General features: G+C 49.2%; 1 protein-coding gene across 1 annotated transcript in view; it reads right to left on the reverse strand.

Annotated features, from left to right (window-relative positions):
* arid1ab (AT rich interactive domain 1Ab (SWI-like)) overlaps positions 1-24,823 on the reverse strand; it is a 55,925-nt gene that overhangs the window by 16,729 nt on the left and 14,373 nt on the right. Inside the window, exons 2-4 of the mRNA XM_056298546.1 lie at positions 5,926-6,147; positions 4,090-4,767; positions 3,114-3,230 (exon numbers count right to left, since the gene is read on the reverse strand). Coding sequence (XP_056154521.1) covers positions 3,114-3,230; positions 4,090-4,767; positions 5,926-6,147 — 1,017 coding nt within the window. The remainder of the gene's footprint in view (positions 1-3,113; positions 3,231-4,089; positions 4,768-5,925; positions 6,148-24,823) is intronic.

A 24,823-nucleotide genomic window follows, 5' to 3' on the forward strand; every position in this document is an offset into this window, starting at 1 on the left:
TACCGAATACCCATTTCTTGGAAATTCGGCGCCAATTCTCAATTCCTAACTCTAAGGATGATTTGTGGCCTGCTTAACTGCTTAACAGAGTAGTAGGGCTAACCTGAATATTCTGAAGCCTTCCATCGTTGCCATCGTACACATCACGCCACATAATTAACATTGTGTAAACTACTAAAAAGACTCACTGGCCAATTGGCCAGGGGGTCAGCCCCTTTGGTCGAGCAGTTAGCGATATCGCCTCATAGTGCAGTACAACCCTGGTTCGAATCCCGCAGCGGGAGGAAATATGCTCGGTTACATTGGTGGGATCCGGAAGTGCCCGGAAGCGTGCAGATCCTCATAAGACTCTTTGGAGTGTGGGAATAAAGAAGCGATGGCACGCTCCCAGGAGAGGGTGACTACTAAAAAGTCTCACTAGCCAGGGGGTCGGCTTCTTTGGTCGAGTGGTTAGCGATGTCGCCTCGTGGTGCAGTACAACCTTGGCTTGAATCCCACAGCAGGCGGAAATATGCTTGGTTACAATTGTTTTACTTCATGTGAAAGTAAAAAACAGCTACCTAACTATTTTAATTTTGGATGGCAGTGCCTTCTGCTGTTGTCGTCATAATTTGCCGAAGTCATGTGATTTTACCGTCCAGCTCTCGTCAACAATAACGACATCCAGTGTCCATGTGAAAGCAGCATGCTAGCTCTCGTCTTGTCTATGCCCATGCAACGTCCTAAGATTTGACTTAAAGCTAGTTTGGCATGGGGAAGCACAATTAATTGAAAATTAATCACAATCACGATTTTGGCTTCCCACAATTAAATGAACATGATCGACTGCAATATTGATGTTCAAAATGCATGCTCTGCTCATGGAACGCTCCGCTGCATATCAAATGAAGCGCTTCCTAAACTGACCAATCACAGCTTTTCCCTTTAAGCGCCAACCCTGCAGCGGCAGCCTGTGCAAAAGTTTTTTGTTTGTTGCGGCTGCAATCCAGAGTAGACGAGTAGGGGCAAAACGAATATCAAATGTCTGGAGCAGAAGGCGAAGAGCTAGTCCCTCGAAACGGATCATCAGCCCTTGTTTGGAAATATTTTGGATTGAGGGCAAGTGATGTCACCGAAGAACAAGTCATATGCAGAGTGCCATAGAATTGCGTGTGTGCCACAAAAAAACACAACTGATCTTTCAACCACCTGAAAAAACACCACAAACTGCAGTACAATGAAGGCCAAGAAGTATAACGTTGCTAACGTTAGCTCACTGAATCCCCATCCCTGTCCAACGTCAACTCGGACAACCATAACAGCAACCCTGTACAGCGCGTCACCATATCCACCCAGCCCCCAAAGACAGACTGAAATAACTAATGCAGTCACATTCCATTTGGCTAAAGATTATGTCCAATAACACTGCGAGCAATGAAGGCTTCAAGAAAATGGTCAACACACTGGACAAAAGATATGTGATCCCCTCACGCAACTATTTTCCCCAAGTGGCATTACCTGCGCTGTATGCAAAATGTCGAGGGGAAATAGACAGGGATGTCACAGCTGTCGAGTACTTTGCGACTACCACTTACCTACAGTCAAGCAGAACAACGGAGCTGTACTTGAGCCTGACAATTCATTACATTGGCGGGGGTTTTAAAATGAATAGTCGATGCCTGCAACCATCATTTTTCCCCACAAGACCCCACAGGAGAATTATTTTAAAAGAAAATGAATAATCGTGATAAATAATCGTGATTTCAATATTGATCAAAATAATCGTGATTATCACATAATCATGCAGCCCTAGTTTGGCTAGATGTCCAAAAAGTCAAGCATCTGGACTAACTTCAAAATTTGTGGATGACCCCCAAAAGCCGAGTGCCAGCAAACATATGAGCAATTTAGTTTTTATAGTCTAAGACTGTAATTTGTTATTGCATGGTCGTCACCCCCCCCACACCGCCCGTGTCATTGTGAAGCTAAGAATACCTTCGAATAATAGCTGCCGAAATATTCGCAGCCCAAAAAAAAAGGTATTATAGAGTTGATAAACCTACTAGCTACAGCCAACATTTTTCAGTTTTTGGCTGGTCCGCAACAACGGAGCCAGCCCTACACATGCGGTTGTCCGTGAGTGAGTGCCTGAATGAGTGATGGAGTTTCACCATTGGTCTGATGGGCGAGTTGGAGATTGCCCATTGGCCACGTGAACAGTTTTCTATTACATCATCAGCTGTTCATGGAACCAATGTCAAAACAGCCACTTATGTCGTCGGGCAAAAACAGCCATTTAATAATTGTCGTCTCGGTCCAGCCATATAGTAGGTTTTAACCTAGTCCTGTTGCTTGTAGTAATTTAATTTGATGGGTGTATTTGTCCACCCTGGTCAGAGGTCAATGTGATGATAGCAGCTGGAAAGTATGATTGCTAACTAGACCACTCTATAGTTGAAAATCATTCTTAACCATAAAAATGTGAAATGAGGCTGGGTCTCCAACCACATACAGAATGTAGTCATGTAGTTTAATGCTCAAAATTCAACAACTGCTTTAAACTCTGCTTTTTCCAAAAATTCCAAAATTTTCACTTCACTTTAGAGGCCTAAAAACTGACAGAATTCATTTTCCACTTCGTTTCTCAAAGCCAAATAGTCTCTCCTAATACAGTCAGCAAAACAGCCCCCAGCTTTAGACTGGCTGCAGAGTTTTGATCCTTGATGTCTGAGTGATTCAAGAGCAATTCCAAACCTAGCGGAAAGCATCCTTGGGTTACCTGAAAGGTGCTAAACCAAACGAAGTTGTTGTTGTTAAACACTGTAATACCTTAGCCCGGAAGAATACAATTCGTGAACTTAATGCTAACCACTTAGAAAATGACAAATGTTGGCTATCACTGGTAAGTTATTTGCTCTGGCAGCCACTTGGGCAGGTAAACCAGTATGTTCTGGAGGTTATCTTCAATTCTATAACTCCGATCAGATGGCCAAACTGTTGGGGCTATAAAATATTAATTGTTCAAACAGTTCCATGGCCAGCAGACAAAATATATCCTACTGTCCCAGTATCCTAACCAAAAAGTACTATGCGAATAATAAGCAGTTTTGTTCTTTAAGAAGTCAAAGGCTCACCGGCAGACTGGAAGGCCGGCCCTGCATGCTGTCTTCTTGGCTGCTCTTGCTGGAAGCCATGGGCAGGTTAGAAGGAGGAGCACTGGACTGGGAGCTAAAGGAATCCTGGGAGAGCTCCTGGTCAGTGGAAGAGAACATCATACAGTGGGTGAATGTGCAAACAGAAAATGCAGTTGTCAAGTTTCCAGTTACCTTCAAAGTTATTACATAAGAGCATTTTTTTTTTTAGATGAATCATCTGCTAGGTTCTCAGCAATACACTTTCAGTAGCAATATATACGCATTCAAAACAGACTAATGCTGGGATCAGACTACACGATATTTTTGTCTTTCACGATGGTCACCATGTCAGATTAGTCAATCGTAGTGGGATAAATTCTTGCCGTGTCTTGGCCAAAAGACTGGCATCACTACAAGTATGACCCTGACCTATCATCGTATGCTGCCGTTCACAATCTTGCATGAGTTCATAGGTCGTCGAGGAGGAGGGTCAAGAAATTGTCAATCATGGCCACAGAAATGCTGTGTGATGCTGGTCATCTTGTGTTTCAAATAGAAAAAGAAAAGAAAAAAAAACAATTGTAGATGCTTTCCTCAGTTTTGTCATTCCACCTGACAGCAGCATCGCTGTTTTTTCTTTGCCACGCTGTCATCCTATTGGTCAACGTCAAGGAACATGTCATAGGAGTTGTCAGACTAGGCAGTAAAATAATTTTAAAAAAAATCTGACATGCTAGACATTTCGTCAGGGTGTCGTGGGGCATCCCAGATGCCATATCGCTTTTCTTCGATTATGTCACACTACATGGGGTAGTAAAGATGCCGTTTGTCATTCCTGACGTTCATAATCAGGCCCGACGCTGGAAATTTGTCAGCGATGACAAAATCGGGCTGAAATCGTGTAGTCTGATCTCGGCATAAGTGAACTACCAATGCTTAGATACAGAGGTCTTTGTAGTAAGAGAGGTTTTATTACCTGTGGAGGAGGTGGGAACCTCTGATAGGATGACTGCTGTTGCTGTTGCAGAGGAGGTGTCTGAGAGTAAGGAGAGGGCTGTCCCTGCTGACCATGACCTGGGGGTTGCTGGCCTTGGGGAGGAGGACCTCCTCCCTGTTGCTGCTGTTGCTGTTGTTGTTGTTGTTGCTGCTGCTGTTGCTGCTGCTGTTGTTGTTGTTGTTGTTGTTGTTGTTGTTGTTGTGAGGGCTGTTGCTGTTGCTGCTGTTGTTGCGGTTGCTGCTGTTGTGGGGGCTGCTGCGGAGGCTGCCCAGAACCTGGAGGTTGAGGGTAGCCCTGCTGGCCCTGTTGGCTCTGGGAACTTGGACCCTGCTGCTGCTGGGGAGGCTGCTGCTGGGGAGGGCCGTAGGGCGGCTGGCCTGGCTGGGACTGTGGGGGCTGGCCATAGGTAGGCTGACCCTGAGGAGGACCATGGGGGCCTTGGGATTGTGTATACGGGGGTCCTGGCTGCCCGTGTTGACTAGGAGGCTGTGATGGGTGACCCTGCTGGGGGTAAGGGGCTCCAGAGCTGCCCTGTGACTGGCTAGGGTACGGGGGCTGCTGCTGCTGTCCGGAGTGAGGTTGAGGACCGTGTTGACCGTAGTAGCCTTGACTTTGCTGGCTGTAGCTCCCTGGACCCTGTTGTCCATAAGCTGACAGCTGAATGAGGAAATATGGGCACATAGTAAGGACAAGGGATCTAAAAAACAACTTTACTTTCAAAGAGCTGATTATGATAACATGTCTCTGTTTTACCTGACAACCTTTCATTCATTACTAGTTAATTCCATGGCTAACTACTGAACAGCATTGACTCTAATGTCCTTAAGGTGACTGACTCTCTGAAAGAACTAAATTTCTTTCCAGATTTAAGAAAAAATCTATAATAAGTAACTTAATAATAAGTAATGGTAAAAGAAAATGTCCTCATATCCCAGTCACCTATTGGGTCTGATGGCTAGTCATTTGTGATGGAAAAGTCCACCGGTATGATATTACAAGTTAAAAGGGCAGGTTAAATGCTTATCTCAAATTTATGAATCAAGGGGAAGTAGAGTGAGTATTTATTAATGCAAAGAAAAATCTTCTAATGTGAAGAGAGAAAAAAAGATTTGAGTAACGTAACTTCACTACGATACCCCAAAGACTACTGCCATGAAAATGTACTCCCTTGATGCTTCAATTTAACAGCATTTTGAGGCTTCTGATATTTTTACTGACACTGCACAGGAAAAACCTTTCAATACAGCATCTGTGTTTCAAGATCCGCAAGGAGCATAAAAAGGAGACCGCGCTGACCTTGTGAGGAAGTAGAGCAATAGCGAAACGAGGAAGAAAACAAAACAAAACAAAACGAAAACACAAAAGCCGTGATTTTTGTGGGAAGGCTCTTGCCCCCTAAAGGTTTCAAAGAAATTAAAGGGTGGTATATAAATGCCACAGATAAAGTAAAGTGAAGACCCGCATTGTGTCTGACAAAAGGAGGGAACCCGTTTCCCTCTCCGCAGGGCACTTATCAAGCCCACAGTAAGACACCAGGCAGGCCTGTGTGAGATAATCGCGCTGCACAATGGACACAAGAGCACAGACAGCAAGCATGGAAGGAAAAGCTTTACTCTATGGGATTCCTCGTGTATGCTTCACTGCTGAGATGGACTGACTTGCTAAGAGAGTTCAAGTAGGGTCTTGTTCTGAGCTGTGAGTGAGAAGTGATGAATAATCTGCTGATACAGATCCAAATGGAGAGAGGTCATGCCACAGGCAAATCTAGAGATGATAGCAGATAAAGCGGAGTATGTAAACCCAAGAGTCACCGACCTGCTGTCCGTACTGCATGCCACCCATGCTGCCGGGGGTGCGGCCCTGAATCGCCATGGGGTACCTCTGAGGGCCTGGGGGTCCATAAGGCTGCCCAGGGTACGAGCCTCCCTGTTGAGGTCCGGGTCCCGGGGGAGGCCCTTGCTGCTGCTGGGAGTAGGGGTTGGCCCCTCCATACGGCTGACCGCGCATCTTCCCCACCTGTTCCATCGGGCTGGGGGGCTAGAAAACAGACAGACACGTTAGGAACTGCCAAAAGATGCAACCATCACCCGTTTCTAGTTAAACGTTCTTGTGTGGTTTTCCTGAAGAATACCAATCTCATTCAGCGAAGCCAAAAAAATGAGGTTTCCACTCACAGTGGCTCTTTTTACAAGCATTATCTTTACAGAAAAGAGTCAGGGTACATCAAGCAAATGTAGGACAAAAAAGCAAGAGGGAGAAAAAAAACAGCGCTGGATTTACTTTCCCACTAGCAAAGGGAAAAATTGGCCAGGAATGAATGAATGAGCCCACTATATCCGCCAGGAGAGTTTCCCTGCCCAGGAGATCATTGTGCCAGTGGGTGGATACTATTACGCTGGAGACGTCGGTAAGGTTTCTATGAAAATAAGCTTAAGGAAGAGGAAGTGTCTGCTGCGGCTGGAGCCAAGCCCACCCCTCAGCTGGAGCCGCGTCAGAAGTGGGGGTGGGCGAAGTGGGGGAGTTCTGGGGTTGACCTTGGCTGGGCCCCTATGGCCAGCTTGGACTCGGAAGAAATCCACATAGCGAGGGCAGGCTGCAACGCCGTGCCACGCTGCCTGTCTGGCTAAAGAGGAAAACCAGAGGAGCAAGGTGGGGTTACAGATCTCTAACGGGGCAAACTAGCCCGTCAACAATGGGAGCCAGGGTCATAAAGCCTCTGTCACCGTTTACGTCTGCGCAGACTTCAGCTAATACAGGAAAACAGGAACTCCACCGATTTGAACTGCACCCCTACCCCCTACCCCCCCCCTACCCCCCACCACACAGAACCGTGACAGGTAAAATCTCTGGTCTGCTGACTCCGTTAACAGGTGCCGTTAGCTAATCACGCCTCCAGCAGCAGCTCATCAGTATGCATGCCTGGACAACCACAGCGCCATCTGAGCGCGCAGGCCAGAAGGGGAGCTTTGACGTAGTAACACCTCCAGGCCTGATGACCTCAGGCAGCAGACACAAAGCTTTTATTTCTTCCCACGGTTATTAATCTGTGTGTGTGTGTGTGTGTGTGTGTATGTGTGTGTGTGTATGTTTTTTTTTTTCTTCCCCCTCCCAAAACCTCTCCTCCTTGGTTAAGGGAGACAACCACCAAAGCTATTTATAGCCAGCGAGACGGAGAGGGCAGTCTGCCGAAAATGTAACAGGTCCCAGCTGCACTGCTGTTTGAACCCGGGCCAGGGCTTGCTCTTCCTGGGCTTTAATAAAGCAGCAGGCTTTGGCACTCTATGAATGACAGCACCGCTATGTGGGGGGTTGGGGGCAGAGCCATAACAGCGGGGGGAGGGGGGGGGGGTGGAGGGTGAGTGAGTGTGTGTGTGTGTGTGTTTGTTGAGGAGCGGGAGGAGGAGGAGGGGGGGGGGGGCGGTGGCTCAACACGCAGTCAGGGCGGTCAACCAACAGGATTCAAAACAAGATATTCCACTCCAGGTTTTCCCTAAAGCCACCCCGAGGCCACACTCTCCTGAGCTCTTCCAGGTTCATGGACAGTATGCAAGTGTTATGTGTTGCAAGTGCGTGCGTGTGCGTGTGCGTGTGTGTGTGTTTGTGCGCATGCAGGAAGGGAGGAAGGTGTTACTATACTCCCGAGGGTCATTACCGGCCACACCGCAGGGGAAGAGGTAACAGGCCCCTGTAGGCAATCCTCTGTGACCTCTGGTGCACTTTTAACCCCGGTCTGAGGGAGAGGGGCGTTAGGGAAGAGGAGCGCCATACCACCAGTGTTCCCCCCCTACCCCCCTGTCCCCCCCCCCACCCACCCAGACAGATGGGTTTCCCCCGTGACGTACTGCACAGCCTGGGGAAGATGGCTCCATAAAAGGTAAGTCAACTCTCCCCCCGCGTTGACGGTTTCGATCGTTTCATTTCTGAGAAGGACGAAAAAAACCTTGGCCCATGATGGTGAAAAAAAGAGGTTTTGCGCCCTCGCAGCAAAAGCCGATTTGTGTCGGTCCGGTCCCGGAAATGCACATCTGGCTCAGGCCGCTAACCGCCGCTGAGGTAAACCGGGTGGAAATCGGCTACAGCTCTTTCCTAATGAGATGGTTAAGCAGGTAGGAAGAGCCTCCGGTGTCGTCAAGAAAGAGTGCTACGAGAGCCTAAATCATCCCCCGAGGTCCTCCGATCCACATGAAAAATGACTACCCTGCTAATAAACCACAAACAGATTGTGAGAGGTACAATCCATCCCTCTTTAAGACTAAATCTCCAAGCGATGACCGGCAGTAAAAACAACTGGCACCCCCCCCCCCCCCCTCCGTCAGTTCTGGTCAATATTTCAGCTGTGGCACAGAATGACCTACCTCACATGAGGATCTTCACAGACAAAAGAGCAGGAAGGCGCGGTGTGACTACAATCAGGATTACCAGCTTTCTACCTCCTGCGCCACGTGGCGCCTCGGCGTCAGTAAACAACAGTAAAACACACTCTCTCACACACCCACACCCACCACTTCCTTTCACAGCTTCGACGAGGAGGGATTAAAACCACCACAATCAGTCTCGAGGTGACGTCGCAGTTATGAAACGCGATTCGATAAGCAGCGAGTCCGCCGGGGCGTTTGGAAAACGAAGCGGCGCGCCCAAGAATCTTTCGAATCCAGACGGTCGAGACTGTCCCGCCGCGCGGGGGTATTCCCTTTCACCCTACACAGTCCATTTCCCCCCGAACGGACACACCTGTAACGCTACAGGAAGCTCGCCGCGGTCGCCTCTCCGCTCAGCGCTTCATTGATCCGTGTGCCAACTACTACTGCTTTCGTGTTTCAGAAATTTCAGAAATCGGAAATTGTTCAAGACGACTTGCCAGATCGCCGAGGGCCCCTCCTACTGTATCGTGCACAAAGATGTATGGGATTTTTTTTTTTTTTTGCTCTTTCCCAGGTGGCACATTTCCCTAGCTTGTTCACGGGATACTTAAGAGGCAGCAGCTCTTTCTGGGAGGCACCGGGTCTCGGCCCACATGCAGCGGCCGAGCACAAACCAGGAGTCCCTGGTAGTCCCTTCAAGGTGTGCCCTTTTGAAATGTTTATCAAAAGCAATAAAACTTACCTGGAGTAGAGTATCTTGTGTTGGAGCCTGCCGTCACATTATGTAATTGATTCAATTTCAGAGGGAAGTCACTGGACTTCGCCATCGAGGGCGAGGATGTTCACTCTTTTGTCAATGGCGTATGCAGATGGAGGAATTCGGGTTGACGGGCAGAATTTCCCTGATATATTCTTTAATTTGGATGGTTTAGGAGGAAAAATGCACTCTTTTCTAGCATGTTAAAAGAGGGGATGGGAGGGGGGGGGGTTGTAGTCACATGCAGGTTAAGATACACACAACCAGACACTGTTAAAGTATCAGTTTATCAGCACCGTGAGACAGGTGGGTCGAGACAGGTGTTCATAGCCAACCACACTTTTAACTATTAGCTATGTTTCTAGGTGTCGTACTCTGGCTTTACTAACAAACCAGGAATCTTCTTCTTCTTTCGGCCTTTTCCCTGTTTCTCAGGGGTCACCATAGCGGATTTCAGTTTCCATCGGTACCCTGTGAGGGCACGGCACCAATGGCGGCCATTGTTAACCCAGGCCTCGACCGATCCAGTATGGTCTTGTCAATCCGCATACTGATTTGGCAAAATTTTACATCGGATGCCCTTCCTGACACAACCACTAACCCTATGGACAGGGGCACAAGTAAAGCACCGGATGCCATCCCGGCTTTCATGGACTTGCGCCCATGCCATTAACAAACCAGGAATACTGGCTGGAAACAAGAAAACGGCGGCACATCAGGACTAAGTTAAGACTGGCTATTCTGTCTGAAAGCGATCATTTTTGTGTGTTTGTGATGAAACTGGAATCAGATGATTAAAAATAATTTGATTAGGATACATGAAGCCATGCCCAGGTACAAGACTGAAAATTATAGAGCAAAGTTTACGCACTTTTGACAGAATATCAAACTCAATAATGTGAAAATGTTTTGGGGGTGACTATCAGTGCTTTCATAGGATATTTATAGGGGTCTAGGGGTCGACTGATTATCGTGCTTGTAGGTGATCGGATCTGATATTGTCATTTCACCCCCCCCCCCTTTTTTCTTCCCAATTGTACTTTGGCCAATTATCCTATTGGCCGAGCCATCCCGGTCGCGGCTCCACCCCCTCTGCCGATCCAGGGAGGGCTGCAGACTACCATGTCTCCTCCGATACATGTGGAGTCACCAGCCGCTTCTTTTCACCTGACAGTGTGGAGTTTCACCAGGGGGGACGTAGCACGTGGGAGGATCACACTATTCCCCCAAGTTCCCCCTCCCCTCTGAACAGGCGCCCCGGACCAACCAGAGGAGGCGCTAGTGCAGTGACCGGGACACCTACCCACATCCGGCTTCCCACCCGCAAACACGCCAATTGTGTCTGTAAGGACACCCAACCAAGCCAGAGGTAGCACGGGGATTCGAACCGGCGATCCCCATGTTGGTATGCAATGGAACAGAAGTAAGAGCAGCACGATAGAGTTGCATAACTCACTCGGTAGACGGCAAAAAGACCATAGTAAGTTAGAAAACTACATCGCTAATGTGATTTCCTAACATGCACACGTACACTTAAGAGATTACTGCTCTCAAACCTTCAGAATGAAAGCGTACTTCACGTTTATTTTCAACAAGCACTGACAAAAAACGGACCGAGGATTTAGCAGACCACTCTTGATGCTGCCAGACCAAAAAATGAATTTGATAAAATTAATAAAAAAAATTAAACAAACACGCGTATAAAGGTGTACGGTATATTTTGCACAGGTTTTGTAAAAAATAAACTTGAATATTTGCACTTAACTTCACAAGTAGTGATGATGCTTTTTTTTTTTTTTTGGTTTAACCACTTCCCCGAAGTTGTTTATGGAATTTCCAGAACTGTGAGGTATATATAAGTATCGGTTATTCTCCAGAAATACAGCCATTATGTCGACATAAGGGTCAAGAATTTGAATGTTTGGGCGTCCGGGTAGCGTAGCGGTCTATTCCGTTGCCTACCAACACAGGGATCGTCGGTTCGAATCCCCACGTTACCTCCGGCTTGGTTGGGCGGTCCCTACAGACACAATTGGCCGTGTCTGCGGATGGGAAGCCGTGTCCACATCTGGTCCCTACACTAGCGCCTCCTCTGGACGGTCGGTCGGGGCACCCGTTCGGGGGGAGTAACCGGAGGGAATAGCGTGATCCTCCTACATGCTACGTCCACCTGGTGAAACTCCTCACGGTCAGGTGAAAAGAAGCGGCTTGCGACGCCACATGTATGGGAGGAGGCACGTGGCGGTCTGCAGCCCTCCCCCGGATCGGCAGAGGGGGTGGAGCAGCGACCGGGACGGCTCAGAAGAGTGGGGTAATTGGCCGAGTACCATTGGGGAGAAAAAAAAAAAAGAATGAATATTTTGACAATTTAATTTGTTCCCTAACAAACCGCTCTGGCCTGCCGGTGTAAAGCCGTATAGTTGTGAGGGACGGCGGGGTTCATTAATGCACAAAAAATCCAAAGCCTCGCAACCAAGTCCCCATGTCGCTCCTTAAATGTATTCGAATACAAAAGGGAACTGCACGGCCTCGCTAACTAAGAGAAAAAGAGGCAACCCTTCAAGCCTTTACTCAACAAAAGACACGCTGTGCTCGATACCTTGAGGTCACCGACATGCATGGACTCCCGGGGAACGCTTAAAAGCGCAAATAAACACGGAAACTTCCGGCTACATTGTGGGTTTTTAACCCACGCGGCTCCCTCTCCCGTGCACGCCTTGTCATCTCATCATCTGCCGGGGGGGGACCCCCCCCCCCCCCGTCATCCCTCGAAATAAATAAATAAATAAATACAATTAGCACATGGCTAATCTGCATAGAGGAAAGCCAGAGCACTCTTGGCAGAAGAGGTTTCACCGGGTATATCATCCCGTGACATGACGGGAGGCGGGGGGGGGGGGGGGGGGGGAGACGGCTGATGTTCAAAATCTGTGTGTGTGTCTGTGTGTGTGTGTGTGTGTGTGTGCGTGTGCGTGCGCGTGACGTGAGGGCCGGGGCCTGGAGCGGTGCCTGATAGCGGAGATCGCGCCCACTGGGCCAAGTCAAGCAGATGGACTTGGGGACAGACGATAAACAACTGCTGCTAATTTAATCCGCCACATGGCCTCGCTCGGCACACACCGCTGTTCCGCTGTAAAGCCTTTCGCATTCACGCTGGCACGCACGCACACCGCCAAGGCCACCCTCAGATGGCGTGCCCTGCACGGCACGTGTCGGGGCGGGGGGGGGGGGAGGGGGGGTGGGGGTTCTACCGTCCTGGTTGATCTTAATCACACCAGCGTCGATTCTTAGAAGTGGCGTCAGGGCAGCGGCAAAAGCCCGAAAAGCTCAATTGTAACATAGGGGGCCGACGGGAACTTTGCATTTTCCATAACCGGTGTTTCTTCGGATGCGAATAACAGCAGTACCCAAATAACACACACGCGCCGTATCCCCGCCCGGGCCGCAGAGCATCCGCCTGCACAGGGCTTTCGGGTCTAAGCGAGGTCCGGCCATCAGTACAACATAATCACAAAGAACCGGCTCGATCGGGCATCCCTACAGACACAATTGGCCGTGCCTGCAGGTGGGAAGCTGGATGTGGGTGTGTGTCCTGGTCGCCACACTAGCGCCTCCTCTGCTCAGTCAGGGCGCCTGTTCAGGGGGGGAGGGAACTGGGGGCAATAGCGTGATCCTCCCACGCGCCGCGTCCCCCTGGTGAAACTCCTCACTGTCAGGTGAAAAGAGGCGGCTGGCGACTCCACATGTATGGGAGGAGGCACGTGGTAGTCTGCAGCCCTCCCCGGATCAGCAGAGGGGGGTGGAGCAGCGACCGGGATGGCTTGGGAGAGTGGGGTAATTGGCCGGATACAATTGAAGAGAAAAGGGGGGGGGGGGGGGAATCAAAAAAAAATTTTTTTTTTAAAAAAACACCTCTGTAGTCCAACTCCTGCTCCAAACAAGTTTTCAGATGAACATCATATCCATACTATAACAACCTAAGATGTAGCGAAGTGGATCGTGAGAGTAGCTGGGGGGGGAAAGCTCCGTACCTGTGGAAGGGCTAATGTAAACAAGATGCTGGGGAGGTGGGTGGGGGGGGCATGCTGTGTTCTCAATTGGGCAATTAAGTCTGACTTCCCACCCTATCAGGCTTTAGTGGCTCCAACTCAGAGCTGACCGCTGCCTGACTCTGGGAAAGGTGTGTGTGTGTGTGTGAGACGGGCCTGGCTGGTGCCATCCTCTAGACCGAAGAGTTACCCACACATCACTCACCCAGATGTTCACACAGCTGTTCCCAAGAATTCCAAACATTTACACGGGAGTGCCAAGTATGGCAAACTCGCACACAGGCGAGGGAACCGTTTACGAGTCTGCAGATAGCGAGGCGAGGCGCCGGAGCCCTGCGAGCGCTACCCGAGGGGACAGGACAATGGCCGCGACGCCATGCCGCCCGCTTCAAGTGTGAGGTGAACTTCTCTCGAGAAGCGGGGCGTCAGCGTAAGCGGCGGGGTAAAGGCCGGGCGCCGTCAGGGCTGAGGGTGAGAGATAGACGGCGGCACGACGAGAGCGCTGCTTAAGGAGATGCCGCTCCGACCGCTGAATCAACGCTGAGCCAAGCACACACGGGACTCTCCATCTAATGCTGCCCCGTTCTCATTGAGGTAGACCTGCAGGACCTTAGAAAAGAACGGTCACTGTGGGAAATTACCACCAACTGAACGCTATAACTAGTGCGTTTGTCAGCCGGGCCGTCAACGGCAAATCTTTATTTACTTGATTTTTTTAAAAATCCAGTTAGCTTAAAAAATCTCAAGCGGCAGGTGCTTCACCGGCTAGTACGCAATGGCTGCTGAAGTAAAGCAAAAGCCAGCTCCGTGTCCTGATGAGGCTTCAGATCCACATTTCAGACTGTATACCTGACACCTGAGAAAAGACCGCGGCACCCTCCTGTCGTGAGCGTTTTTCTCTACAGGGGCTAAATTCTCCCGTTTCCGCCCCGTTGGCCCTGATCAGAGACACCGACCCTGGCCGTGTATCCGGCTGAGCAGCTTGCCAGTGCGATGTCAAGCCCAGAGATGTCCGAGACTAAACGACGCCCCTGGCTGCCAAGCACCAACCTGTCATGCAAAACTCATCTTCCTGGTCACCGTTCCCCGCACCGACAGGAGGAAACGTGCACTTCCTTGGGTGCTCGGACTGGGCTACCACACAGGCCAGGGGGCGTAGCGCCTTTTAGAAGTCACAGCACCGATCTGACGACACTGGTCATACCGTATAGGCACTGGAGTTGGGGATCATTTTGAGTTCATCAAGTCTGACTTCCACGGTTTCCACCAGGGTACTGTAGGCCCGCCGGACCGAACCGTCGGGGGATTTTTTTTAGGATGTTTTTTCAACTACAGTTACAGTGGGACTGTTTGGTTGGAAACACAGATATAATGGTCTGAAAGGTCACCGGCAACATCTGTTGGTTAAAATGTGCACGCACGTCCGGGTAGCGTTGCAGTCTATCCCGTTGCCTACCGACACGGGGATCGCTGGATCGAGTCCCCCGTGTTGCCTCCGGCTTGGCCGGGCGTCCCTACGGACACAATCGGCTGTGTCTGCGGGTGGAAAGCCGGATGTGGGTATGTGTCCTGGTCGCTGCACTAGCGCCTCCTCTGGTTGGTCAGGGCGCCTATTTTGGGGGGGTAACTGGGGGAAATAGCCTGATCCTTCCACACGCTATTCCCCCTGGTGAAACTCCTCACTGTCAGGTGAAAAGAAGCAGCTGGCGACTCCATATGTATCGGAGGAGGCATGCGGTACTCCGCAGCCCTCCCCGGCTTAGCAGAGGGGGTGGAGCAGCGATCGGGATAGCTCAGAAGAGTGGGGCAATTGGCCGAGTACAACTGGGGAGAAAAGGGGGGAGGGGGAAATCCAAAAAGCTAACGTTACCCGAGCTAAGAAGCTAAGCTAGCCAGCCAAACAGTCAGTAACACCGATATAGTTTCTTTCCCGCAACTGCCACCGTGGGCTATGCGTCACAAATTGTGGTCACTCACTCATGGAGCGGGACATTTAATAGGGCCGTTTAGTAGGACACCCGCAGCCCAGGTGCATTGTGGGTCTGGACGTTTCCGTGCTCGTTTTGATTTCAGTGCTCACGATGTGAAGAAAACAACCATAAGCAAATGGACCGCACCAAGTGCCGATTTTTCCCCTACGCCTTAAAGTGATTCAGTTTGGATCTCTCGGTTGAAAGCACAGCAGCCAATCAGGGTTTGAATACAAGTTTTGGTTTTGTTTTTTTTGTAGCGTGTGAAAACTTTGATATTTTGTTCACAGAAAGTTTGAATCAGTTCATCTGGACACGTTTATCGAGAGATACGTTTCACCACTCGTCTAAGTGACCTCATCAGTCTCACCTGACTGCAGGTGTCCCACCCTTATAAACAACACAGTAGCATAACAACCGAAACCAACGATCGGTTTCACATGCAAATTACCGTGACCATTAACTAGTTACAGATGAACTTTTAGCCATCCCCCCCCCCCCGGTTCAGGGATGGTCGTTCTGTCTTCGCATCGATGGCCTCTTTGACTCCCCGTTCAAACCAGCGTTCCTCCCATTCAAGAATGGGTGCAGACCACAGATTGCTGCGATTCTGACCATTCCCCAATCCTCTGTGAATAGTACACATGACCAGTGTAACTCTAGTTAATGGTCACAGCAATTTGCATATGAAACCGATCGTCGGTTTCGCCCGTTACACCACTGCATTGTTTATAAGGGTGGGATACCTGCAGTCAGGTGAGACTGAAGAGGTCACTTAGATGAGTGGTGAAACGTCTCTCTCAATAAACGCTGTTTCCAGATAAACCGAGTCAACTTTCTGTGATTTTCTTACCTGGACTATTGAGCATGCATAAAGACATGTTGATATTTTGTTGCTGATGAAACGTGCCCAGCACTCCAAGAATCAGTAATAATCAGTAGCCAAGCAAGACTTTTTTCCATGTTTTTTTGTAGAGCGCAATAACTTTTATAGTATTTATTATAATTTCATGTCATTTTTTTGCTGTTGAAAACAGCATTCCAAGACTGTACATTGTCAGACTGTTTGTAAGACCGCTATAGTTGTTGATTATTATTTTTTAACTGCGTGTTGAATAAATGTAAATGGACCGCATTTATACAGCGCTTCTCCAGTCTACCAACCGCTCGAAGCAAGGCAGCAACCTGATCATCAGGAGCAGTTAGGGCTTCAGTGTCTTGCTCAAGGACACTTCGACACGCTCTCTGGTAAAGCCGGGGATCGAACCAGTGACCTTCCAATTACTAGACGACCCACTCTACTGCCCCACAACACATTATGACGTAGTCGTGTTTTCAAATCTCCGGCCCACGCTGTTCCCCCATCACAAAAGACACTTGTTGCCGGGCCTAACAACTTGTCTAGGGGAAACCCTGGACTTCCCATTCCCATTTCCACTTGTTGAATGTAATTTCCATTGCGTCACAGTTCCAATTCGAATAATTTTTGAGGATGAAAACAAAATATTTCCAAAGCAGAAATGATCATCTCATTATAGCGTTTGGGGTTACTACTGTATACACCATCACTCTTCATCATCCTAATCTGACTATCATAAAGTGACTTTTTTTAATGGAGTTTTTGCCCCTTTTTCTCCCCAATTGTATCCAGCCAATTACCCTACTTTTCCGAGCCGTCCGGGTCTCTGCTCCACCCCCTCTGCCATATGCCTCCTCCAATACATGTGGCGTCGCCTGAGGCTTCCTTTCACCTGACATTGAGGAGTTTCACCAGGGGGACGTAGCACGTGGGAGGATCATGCTATTCCCCCAGTTCCACCCCCCCCCTTTACAGGAGGTGCTAGTGCACCAACTGTATCTGTACGGATGCCCGACCAAGCCGGAGGTAACACGGGGATTCAAACTGGCGATCCCTGTATTGGTAGGCAACAGAATAGACTGCCACGCCACCCGGACGCTCGCATGGCCACACTTTTGAGAGTGTCTACTACGGTCTGCCATGTCTGAAACGGTCTACATGCTGTGCTGACACAAGTTACCAGTGATGATGACGTTTTGGGCGGCAAACTGAAACATCCCAGACTTTTAACGGTCAATGCAGTTCACCAGTTATAAGCACCGTCTAAACCCACGTGTCTAACTGACGGGTCCTTGGAGATTTAGAGCCAACTTGGAACCTGTTCTTGAGCAGTTACCCAGCCCAAATAAGCACTTTGCCGTGATTAAGGCGAGAAAGTTTTTGGGTCCCTCCTCCCCTACTGTTAAGATAAGCTGCTTCATGCATACGGGTGGTGATTCCCCCTTCAGCATTAGAGACGCGGCCACAGCAATTGATTACATCCCGTTCCCAGGGCTCAGCTTGCAGAGCCGAGGAGGATGCTTATTTAGGCTGACCACTGGCACCCTGGACGACCCATTACGATAAGTGTGTCACTCACTACCATGCCAAAAATATCCTGGCGAGTGAAGCGAGGCGAAGCCGCTTGAGGACCTGGCTCTGCGATTGTCCGCCTCGCGGCGTGACAGTGACATCAAGATAAATGCACAGCACGGTCTGGGCGAAAGTGTTATTACGCTTTCTTATGACAAACAAAAGCAACGAAAGGCGTTTCATTTTGACGTGGGTGCCGGTTCGGTAACAGGACGTGCACGCAGAAATCAAAACACTGTAATGTGGTCCGGCGATCTGGCTTGAAAACTAGAAAAGATCGCTACCCCGTGCATAAATAACGAGCTCCAGGGACGCAGAACAGCAGTGGCCAACAATGTTCAGACCAGCCTGCCATCAGGCTATAGCCATAAATGGGCAGCAGCACACATCTCACACACACACACACACACACACTCTCTCTCCTTCAAATAAGATTATGTTTCTCTTAATAGAGCGGGCAACTGAATCTCTAAATAACGGCCAACGCGGTAAAGTGTATGAATGTTTACAACGGGGCGAAGGACAACACCGGACTGGAAGAACCGCTGAGACTGTTCATACAGGTACAGGCTCCGCCGAGGAACTGCTGAGCCAGGCCTTCTGCCACGCAGATCTTCAGATCAGAGGGACGGGACCACACCGAGAGGCACCTACTGTGCATGCGGCAGCCATACGGCCGATCCCTCTCAAAACTCGAGCGCAGGATGTAGTTCGGCTCCGCTGGGGGGCCACAAGTAGAGGAGATAAACGAACTAATAGGGAACAATGAAACTACCTGTTGTTACATGGGTTACATGGTACACTGGTAGGCGAACATTTATTTACTATTACTTCTCCTTTTTCTGTTTTTTTCCCCCCTTTTTTCTCCCCAATTGTCCAATTGCCCCACTCTTCCGAGCCATCCCGGTCGCTGCTCCACCCCTTCTGTCGATCTGGGGGGCTGCAGATTAGGGGTGTAAGAAAATATCGATACACTCGAGTATGGTGATTTTACCTTTTGTGATACCGTATTGATCCTCCAAACCACTATAAGAATTTTGTATTGTTTGCATGTAAAGGTTCGTGACAAACCTGTTGTGTTGTGTGTAACCCCACGACCGCTACACAACAGTGTTGTAATCTACCTTCGGCCATTTGACTCTTCCATCCAACGCAACGACGTCAACTGAGACAGGAAGTAGCATAAGCACAAAGAACACAGGCCTATGACATCGCAATATATCGCCTCTCTTACGGTATCGCGATATATCGCGAGATACTGAACCACGACCCCTGTATCGTGACACGTAGCGTATCGCCACATCCTCGCCAATACACAGCCCTACTGCAGACTACCACATGTCTCCTCCCAGACATGTGGAGTCGCCAGCCGCTTCTTTTCACCTGACGGTGGGGAGTTTCACCAGGGGGGACGTAGCTCGTGGGAGGTTCGCGCTATTCCCCCCAGTTGTGCCTACCCCCCCCCGCCCCGAAAGGCGCCCCGAAGGACCAGAGGAGGCGCTAGTGCAGTGACCAGGACACATGTCCACATCCGGCTTCCTGCCCGCAAACACGGCCAATTGTGTGTGTAGGGACGCCCGACCTAGCCGCAGGTAACACGGGGATTCGAACCGCCGATCTCCGTGTTGGCAGGCAACAGAATAAACCACCACGCCGCCCAGACGCCCAATGAACATCTTTATTTAACGCTACAACCTGAATTATTTACGCAGCAATACAAAAAGTATGGAATTTAAAAAAAAAAATGCAGATACTTCGGCTGCTTTTCAGGGTTTTAGTACAAACGTAGTCATGAGGTTTAATAAAACAACAGTTTCAAATAACTGGCTAGGTCTGCCCAAACGTCATCATCAACCCGTTACCCTCTCTCGCCCGCGCCGCAGATTTGGATTCGCCGCCCACAAAACTTAGCTCGGAGCAACGCTAGATACGCCGGGTCCACCAGAAAGCGACAATCCCACTGGGGCGAGGGCAAGATGCACAACAGACGTCACAAAATGATTTCCACAAGCAAAGATGGCAGACTCCTCCTTGCATGAGCCGTCGGCACTTTTCAGTTTTTCTCCCCCAACAGAGAGGGGGGAAGGTGCACCCATTTAAAGGTTAACCACTTGGCTACATAAAAACACACACGGTGCGTCATGTAAATCAAGTCTGCAACCTCACACGGTCTCAGAGATGGATATTACTATGCTAATCTGCAGCACTTTTTAAAAAGGTAAATGTCAGAAGAAATGAATTACCCTTACAGTTGGATGTGCACCAACGCAATAACCCAAGTCTGACATTTGTCCATCGGGGACTGTATTTTCGAGGTTCGAACCTTAGCGTATCTATTTCTTACGACGCAAAATGAGTTGTATCCAATACTGAGGTATGACGATGAGTTTTGCTTGTTCAACAGCCACCATCGCCAGTTTGCCCCCAAAATTTCCACTTGCTTTCGAGCAATAAGTTACCTTTCAATAGCACTGCAAGTGACGGTGTGGCGACCTCTTAAAGTGGTTTGGGAAGTACACAAACAGTTATCCAGATGCTCTGTAATATTCTGCTCATACACTGTGCATCCTTAACTAGGGTGCACAATATATCGACCAGCTTACCGGTATCAGGACGGGTATCAAAATTATACCCCATATAAGGCACCCCGGTGGCTGCAGAGGCCTGGGTTCAGATCCAGCCCAGGCCCTTTACTGCATGCCGTCCGCTCTCTCTCCCCGTCTTTCCTGTCTCTCTCTCTCTCTCTCTCTCTCTCGACTATTGCTATATAATAAAGGCAGAAAATGCTGTAAAAATAATCTTCAAAAAAATACAAATTAAAAAGATTCCCCATATGCCTCACCAATATGAAGATGAATTAATTGTGGGCCACTGCCACCAACAGTGGTTGATGGAAAGACAGGTCCCACCACAGCCTATAAAAGAAATGTAGACCCTTTTGATATTTACAACAACAAAAAAGTCACTTGAAGGGCATCCGGGTAGCGTGGCGGTCTATTCCATTGCCTACCAGCACGGGGATCGTCGGTTCGAATCCCCATGTTACCTCCGGTTTGGTCGGGCATCCCTACAGACACGGTTGGCCGTGTCTGCGGGTGGGAAGCCGGATGTGGGTGTGTGTCCTGGTCGCTGCACTAGCGCCTCTTCTGGTCGGTCGGGGCGCCTGTTCGGGGGGAAGGGGGAACTGGGGGGAATAGCGTGACCCTCCCTTTCGCTGCACCCCCCTGGCGAAACTCCTCACTGTCAGGTGAAAAGAAGCGGCTGGCAACTCCACATGTATCGAAAGAGGCATGTGGGAGTCTGTGGCATGGAGGCATGTGGGAGTACCCGGATCGGCAGAGGGGGTGCAGCAGCGACCGGGACGGCTCAGAAAAGTGGGGTAATTGGCCAGGTACAATTGGGAGAAAAGGGGGAAAACATCTTTTCACTTGAAGCAATAGTGTTGCTGTCGACATTTTACGGGACGTTTTCAAGGATTGACATGTTATAGAAGAAATTCAGGATCCAAAATGTTCCGCCAGAATAAATATTACACCATCTGAGCTGAAGTAACATTCGCTCATCTCCTTTAATGCAGACACTTGGAAGAAGTGTAGTGTTTAGTGATCAGTCAAGACAAGTACTTATAAAGCAATGTTTTTTAGATGACTGCATTTGCACAAGACAGGGCTGTACGTTAACTTTTTGGGGGGTTTTTTTGCACACAGCACCGGTGCTGCAGAGGTTGGTAGTTTTTCTCTGAAAATAATCCCAGGTAGTGCATTTCATCACTTTAACAGGTATGTGACCGGCAAAGGACATTAATGTTGTGTACAGGCAAGGCTCGGCGTTTTCAGTTTTTATTTTTCAAAGCCCATCCAACATGCCGAATTTCGCCACAAGAGGACACTGTTACATAACCTCACACGAACAGGAACAACTTCTGGATCCGTGGAAACATAAAATCCGGGTGAAAATCAGTTTAAACCGGTCTGCCTTTTAAAAAAAATCTGGGTATTTTTCGGTGAAAATCGGTAAACACTGAGCCTAGTTTACAGGGCAGGGTTGGACAATATGTCCAAATTTTCCTACCAGCCAAAGCCAGTCCAACTACCGGCAATTGCCGATGTGTTTGCAACCCCCCCCCCCCCCCCGGCCATTTTCAGCAAATGCAATCATGGAACAGCTTGTTACAACAACAAAAAAAAAAGAATACAAGCTCCCCTATTTGGGATTATTTTGGCTTTAAACCGGACGCAACCGGTGAGCCAAAATGATCTAAATTAAGTAATTTGCAAAAGAGTAGTACCGGCAAAAGATTCTAACGCTACCAATTTGCATGAAAATTAGTGTGAAAATCTAATTTTACTGAAACATTAAAGCCTAAAGGCTATCCTTCTTCAATTAAACAAAAGAAATCACTCTGAGATCTTTGCTAAGCAGTAAGTTGTAAAGACGGGCTGAAAAGCTGTCCAACACTATTTGTAAGAGTATGATGGCATCAGATGAGGGATGCCTCCGCTTGCAGCCTCCAAATGAACAAAACAGATGGGGAGAACATGACTATAGTATTACATGATCAGGGTGCACAACTGCACATACAGTTTCTGGGTCTAGTTCTCAAAACTGATTTATGAATCGACGTTGCTTTTCAGCACCAGCCGATGGGACAGCAACCAGTAAAGACGGCTTGATTGCCGTTTAGTCCCTGCAGTCACTGCCCTGTTTGGTTTCCAGTGCCACAGCCCTGCAAGATGCATGGTGGTGTTGCAATGAAAAAGAAACCCATGGGGGGCGCCCCGGTGGCTCACCTGGTACCACATAAGGCTGAGTCCTTACCGCAGCGCCCCGGGTTCGAATCCGGCTCCGGCCTTTTGCCGCATGTCATCCCCACCCTCTCCCCTGCCTTTCTTGTCTCTAGTATCACTATCAAATAAAGGTGGAAAATGCAACAACAAAAAAACTACCACCCCCCCCCTCCTTTATCCTCCCCAATTATACTTGGCAAATTACCCCACTCTTCCGAGCTGTCCCGGTCACTGCTCCACCCCCTCTGCCAATCCGGGGAGGGCTGAAGACTACCACACGCCTCCTCCCATACATGTGGAGTCGCCAGCCGCTTCTTCTCATCTGATAGTGAGGAGTTTCGCCAGGGGGATGTAGCACGTGGGAGGATCACGCTGTTACCCCAGTTCCCCCTACCCCCGAACAGGTGCCCTGACTGACCGGAGGAGGCGCCAGTGCAACAACCAGGATACATACCCACATCCGGCTTCCCACCAGCAGACACGGCCAATTGTGTCTGTAGGGACGCCCGACCAAGCCGGAGGCAACACGGGGATTCGAAAACGCTAATCATTTTCACTGTGCGCACGGCGATTAGTGTTGGTGTTGAGAAAACAAAGGGGATAATTGATTTTAGGAAGTCCAAAATGGTTCAGACACCCGTTTACATCAACAGCGTCCCTGTTGAAATTGTGAAGAACGTCAAGATTTTTAGGCATTCAGATCTCAGACTCCCTCTCCTGGTCTCTAAACAGCAGCTGTGTCATTAAGAAGACATTTCAAAAAAAAAAATTTCAGAACATCCACAAAAACCCTGGTCAATTTCTACCACACCACAGAGGGCATCCGTACCCGAAGAATACCGGTGCGGTTTGGCAACCTGACCGAACAGCACCACAAGCAGCCGAGGAGGATAGTAAAAACGGCTTCAAAACTCATAGGAGCAGCACTGCCACAGCTTCAGGACATGTACACCACCCAACGCAGAAGGAAGGCCGGAAGTATCATGGAGCAGATCAGCCACCCAGCACATGGTCTGTTCTCACTCGTCCCCTCAGGACAACGTTTACGGAGCATCAGAGCGCCGACCAGCCGCCTCAAAGACAGTTTTTACCCCCAGGAGGTCGGAATAATGAATAGTAGGCAGCTTACATAACTTCGGCGATTTGTTATTTTGTGGGAGTTCTTAGTTTTGTTTTTGTTATTATATATTACTTTCATATATACGGCATGGTGGTGCAGAGGTTAGTGCGGTCGCCTCACAGCAAGAAGGGCCCCAGGGTAGTCCAACCATGGGGTCGTTCTCTGTGTGGAGTTTGCATGTTCTCCTCGTGTCTGCGTGGGTTTCGGTTTCCTCCCACAGTCCAAAGACATGTAGGTCAGGTGAATCGGTCATGCTAAATTGTCCCTAGGTGTGAATGTGTGTGAATGTGTGTGTGTGATGGCCTGGCGGCCTGTCCAGGGTGTCTCCCCCACCTGCCGCCCAATGACTGCTGGGATAGGCTCCAGCATCCCCGCCACCCTGAGAGCAGGATAAGCGGTTTGGATAATGGATGGATATTACTTCCTTATATCGAGGTTTAAGAGCTAAGAGAGCCGGGGCATATGCACTTAACTGCAACTGAAGGTACACGGTACTTTTTACAGGTACATGACAATAAAGTAAACTTGACTTGGTGTTTGTGAATTGGACTTTTTTCTTTTTTTTTTTTTTTACATGAGACTCATTTGCTTAGAAATGGACCCATTTTGTGCCAAAGGTATGCGTATTACCTAATTTAAATACATGCAAATAGCACTTGAGCACTGAGACGCTATCTGCTCGGCAGCGCAGTTAGGGGGTGCATTTCACCCTTTGCGGGTGCCTTGAGAATTACACGGTTTCTCTCTCGTCTCATTTGTGCAGGTTTAGCGGCGGCAAAAGCCTCGCCGTCCTTTCTGCCCGGCCGAGCAATAGTATAACTTCGCTGACGTTGTCGGTCACCTGACCCAGCGGCCCAAATTGTGTAACTTGATCACTCAGTCAGTCACTGTAAACACGATCACTCAGTCAGTCACTCGAACGTGTTCGCTAAGTCAGTCGGTCAGGGACATTCCCGTTTGTAGGGCTGGCCCGCCGGCCGGCCCAGCCAAAAAAGGAGAGGACTGTTGACAAAGGCTGAGTCGGAGAGAATGGCAGTGTCCCTAGTCATCTGCAGGAGGAGGGGAAAAAAAAGGTTACCGTTACTCAAAAGAGACGGACGGCAGTTGGCACGTGGAGCACGAGCAGGTCAGAGCGGCTCCCGAGGCAACCGACAGTGATACACACACACACCCCCCCGCCGCCACCACCACCACGAAGTAAGTCAGCACCACACTTTATACACAAATACACAGCTGTC

The sequence above is a fragment of the Lampris incognitus genome, chromosome 18, assembly GCF_029633865.1.
Source record: "Lampris incognitus isolate fLamInc1 chromosome 18, fLamInc1.hap2, whole genome shotgun sequence".
Taxonomy (NCBI): domain Eukaryota; kingdom Metazoa; phylum Chordata; class Actinopteri; order Lampriformes; family Lampridae; genus Lampris; species Lampris incognitus.